General features: G+C 42.0%; 1 protein-coding gene across 1 annotated transcript; it reads right to left on the bottom strand.

Moving 5' to 3' along the window:
* Positions 1-1,100: 1,100 nt before the first annotated feature.
* Positions 1,101-3,670, bottom strand: LOC123045201 (tyrosine--tRNA ligase, cytoplasmic). The gene is made up of 3 exons (XM_044468160.1): positions 3,090-3,670; positions 2,426-2,632; positions 1,101-1,471 (listed from the first exon to the last, which is right to left on the bottom strand). The coding sequence occupies exons 1-3, from the start codon at positions 3,543-3,545 to the stop codon at positions 1,328-1,330; spliced, it is 807 nt and encodes a 268-aa protein (XP_044324095.1). The 5' UTR covers positions 3,546-3,670; the 3' UTR covers positions 1,101-1,327.
* Positions 3,671-4,029: the final 359 nt, after the last annotated feature.

Here is a 4,029-nt window from a genome sequence, read left to right as displayed (position 1 = left end):
CATAGGGCATGTGTGGTTGGTGACCAACTTTGCCATGGCTTGCCACTTGTTTTTGTCACACTGGCAAAAGTGCTCCCTATCCCACTTTTACTAGTTTTAGGGAAATCACTGCTTCACAGCTAGGAGATACCCTATAGTTTTAGTCCCTAAAAAAATTAAACACATTTTTAATACAAATAATTTCAAACACTTATTTAAACTAATAATGTACTACTCCCATTTTTTTAAATGTTGAGGTTAATTATGAAAAATGCATTTTTTGTTGACTTATTGGCATCTGCACCAATCCGCCACGCTTGAAACAGGGGATTGCCCTTGCGATGACCGAAATTGAGGCAACGATCTGTCAGGGTTTGCCTCATCTTCGTCATTGGGAATGACTTGCTTGGCATCGAACAACTGTCGTGGCCTAACAAATTTTGCAAGCATTCTCCAGTCAACCGCCTGCCACACGTTTGATTATCTGGTCCTGTAGGTTGATCCACCCACTTCATCTTGAATCTAACATGTTAAACTATTGATATATTTTGTTTTGATCTCATCAAGCATGATTTCTGCCATGCAACCTTTTTTAGAGCTTCACTAATGTGACCAGACATTACCGAAGAATTTACCTCTTGAAGAGAGAATGGTTGTCAATCGTCCATTGAAGGCCAGTTTTTCTTTGCTTTTTTCCAAAATCTGTACCTCTTATATGATTATTACTCCCTCCGTTTCAAAATAGATGACCCAACATTGTATTAATTTTGTAAGTTAGTATAAAGTTGAGTCATCTATTTTGAAACGGAGGGAGTATAATTATAGTATATGGTTGAGATTTGGATGAGGTCTTTATTATACGTTAGTACAGATACAGACTATTTCTTTGTGAATTAGTCAATACGTGCAAACCTTACCAGGCATAAAATCACAAGAAAACAGAACTATAAAATAAACGAGATTATGATGCATCAGAGATGTATACAACTCTAACTGGAGGACCATCTGGTTGCTCCAGCTACACCCTTCGTGATCCAACAACCAAGTCATAACTTATTTCCAGCCACAGATGTTGAAAATCATCATTTAAAAGTCACCAAAACAAGTTAGTTAATCAACAGTTATGCAAAATTCAATTGTGAATCTTGGATTGAAGTGAAAGAGAAGATAAATTCCGTCCATGGACTCACTTTTGAGCTTTGACCACTGAGAAACTATAAAATGTGGCTAAATATCCTCAAAAGCAATCTTTTCATTAAAGATTTCACTCCTACTATAATTAATTTCAGGGAAATACATTATATGGATACAGCCAAAAAGGAAGAAGAAATAATCTCTTCAATCAGTATTATGACACGCTTGCACCCTGCAATGATTTGCAGAAAACCATGCCTGCTGAGGTGCGCATTGGTTGCTCACCAAGAACTGCTACGCAGTTATCCGTTGTCTTAAGGTGAGGCTGAACAGATTCCCAAATCTTTTTCTTTTGAACCTGGCAAAAATACAGCAATCCATGAGATGTGTTGCTGCAAAATAACTACCATGGTAACCCATTTCTGCAAAATAATTTCTTACATAGGTTGGATTCATGGAAGTGGACAAAATTCAACATGGCTCTAGGCCTATCAAGATTTTGAATATTATATTATTTCCACATAAATAACAAGTCATAGTATTTTAGCACTTATGTTTTACTAAGCGTTTCATGACCTAACAACCAGGGACTGCCTCTCAAGAATCCACAGCAGTTCCCGGAAAATATCAGCGAGATATCAGTTTTCACTGCAGGTTTTCTCACCAAATTTAGTCTGCATAAGATGCAGACCTGTATGCAAACCTAAGAATGAGTACTACATCACAAAGAAAGAAAGACAATGATGTGGCAGTTAGCCGTGTAAGCTGTTTCTGCAAATGACTCGGCGTAGAACAAATTGTGTGGAATTTGGCAAGAAATCTGTTTTCAATACATTACTTTTGCTCACTAGGTTTACATAAGCATCATATATTTTGAAAAGAAGTTGCAGAAAAATCCAGATAATTTCAAATATTAGTTTTGTGACCAATATATCAAGTGGGACATGGGTTGTAACTATGTAGATGGTTTATACCACATATATTATGTTCCTTGCTCTGAAATTCATGGAACAAATATTCGGTGGCTGTGTACTGGTTCATATGTGAATGCATAATGTACTACCCATGGTTACCAGTCTCAACTAAAACTGTAATCCCTTCCATGTACCTGACGCATTCATGAGAGCCATTGAGAGCAACATCTAATCAAAATAATATTGTCCATGGTAATATGTAGAACATTAAGGAAAATCATTTCACAGTTGAATGGACAACATACACAGGAAATTAACTGTACTAATCTGCATTACTTAGCATAACAAGAATCGTCAAGAGACAATGCAAAGACAAATGTCTAAATTGTAAGTGATACCTGGTTTCCCGTTGCAGGTTCTGATTGAATACTCTTTTCATCTTCAGATCCAAACCATACCCTTTCACCGGGAACAGAACCTTCTGGAGGGGTAAGCAACTCAACAGTCTCGTGAGAAGCATCAGAGGCACACATAAGCATGCCACTAGACTTGATGCCGCGCATGTTTCTTGGTTTCAGGTTAGCAAGAACAATGACATTGCTGTCCTGCATAGAACGCATGCCACAGCTGATGTCATCAGTATTAAGTAAAATAGACGAAAATAACTTGCACTTCATTGCAGACCATCTATATACCCAAAAAAGTCAATAAACGAAACTGAATGCAACCGTAGAGTGAAGCATCAGGATCTTGGCTCAAGCTAGCCCAATCCTGGTTAATTCAGGAACGTTGACACCTGGCATTATCTCAGCAAGTGAATCTATACTTCCTGCATAATCATTAAGTAAGTTGAACACTTCACCTAATAGCGATGTTCCTGTTAATTGATACTAAAATTTCCAGTTCGTCCACATAGATTCTAGTACTAAGGAGTGGTCATTTGTCCGCCGAAATGCGCAAATTATGTGATCTATACAAAAACTTGAGCATACTAGACAAGTACATCATTGCTGAATAACTGAAAAATCTTGGACGGACGAGTTCTCATGCATCATTCATTACCTGGAGTTGGTCGAGGGGTAAGTACTTGACGAGGCCGCTGCAGATGGTGCGCGGCTGCTCCTCGCCGACGTCGACCTCCTCCACGTACAGAGTATCCGCCTCCGGGTGCAGCCACGCCTTGACGACCCGCCCCACCCGGATGTCCAGGAGGCCAGCGAGCTCGCCCACCGGAACCTCGCCTTTCTCCTCCTCCCCAACTGCGGGCGCCGGCTTCTTCTCCTCTACGGCCGCCTGCGTAGGTACCGGTGCGACGACGGCGTCGGAGGAAGGCGAGGAGCAAGAGCAGAAGAGGGCGGCGGATCTAGCAGCCGATAACGGTGCCAAGAACGAGATGGATTTGGCTATGCCCCTGAAGCCAACTCGGGGCCTGGCGAGGATGGGGGTTGAAGGTGAGGAAGGGAGGAGGAGGTGGACGCGACAGCTTGATGCGAAGGCCATTCTCGCTGCGGCCATCATCGTCGTGGCGCTCTCAGGCTTCAGCTGCCGCCGGTCCGGTTCGTCTCCGCCGCAAGGCGAGGCGCTGGGATTTTATCCGATGGGGAAGGAAGGGCCCAAGTGATCCACAGGCCCATGTGTGGAACAGTGCAAGCAAATGCGTCGTTTTTTTACAGAACTCTTTTTTTTTGCAGGCAAATCAGAGAGTTTTATTCAGAAGGCTGGTCACAAGGAAGCTAGGGGTCTCAGCCAGCCAAGTTTCGGTCACATTCAAGGTGCATGCATGTTTTGCACAAAGATACGCCGGCACATTAGCTGACCTACTTACATGTTGAATATCAAAAGAAGTGAAACTACTAATGAGTTCTCCTATTTTTAACAAGATTGGCGCCACAATAGAACGAGAAAAGTGGCGAGTACTCCATAGCGACACAAGCTCTAGACAATCTACTTCATTATCGCCTGAAGGAAGCCTCGAAGTGCTGCCAATCGAGCTCCTTCCCGC

This window comes from Triticum aestivum, chromosome 2B (genome assembly GCF_018294505.1).
Source record: "Triticum aestivum cultivar Chinese Spring chromosome 2B, IWGSC CS RefSeq v2.1, whole genome shotgun sequence".
Lineage (NCBI taxonomy): Eukaryota > Viridiplantae > Streptophyta > Magnoliopsida > Poales > Poaceae > Triticum > Triticum aestivum.
The sequence above is the reverse complement of the archived record's forward strand: the minus strand, read 5'-3'. Positions and strand labels throughout refer to the sequence as shown.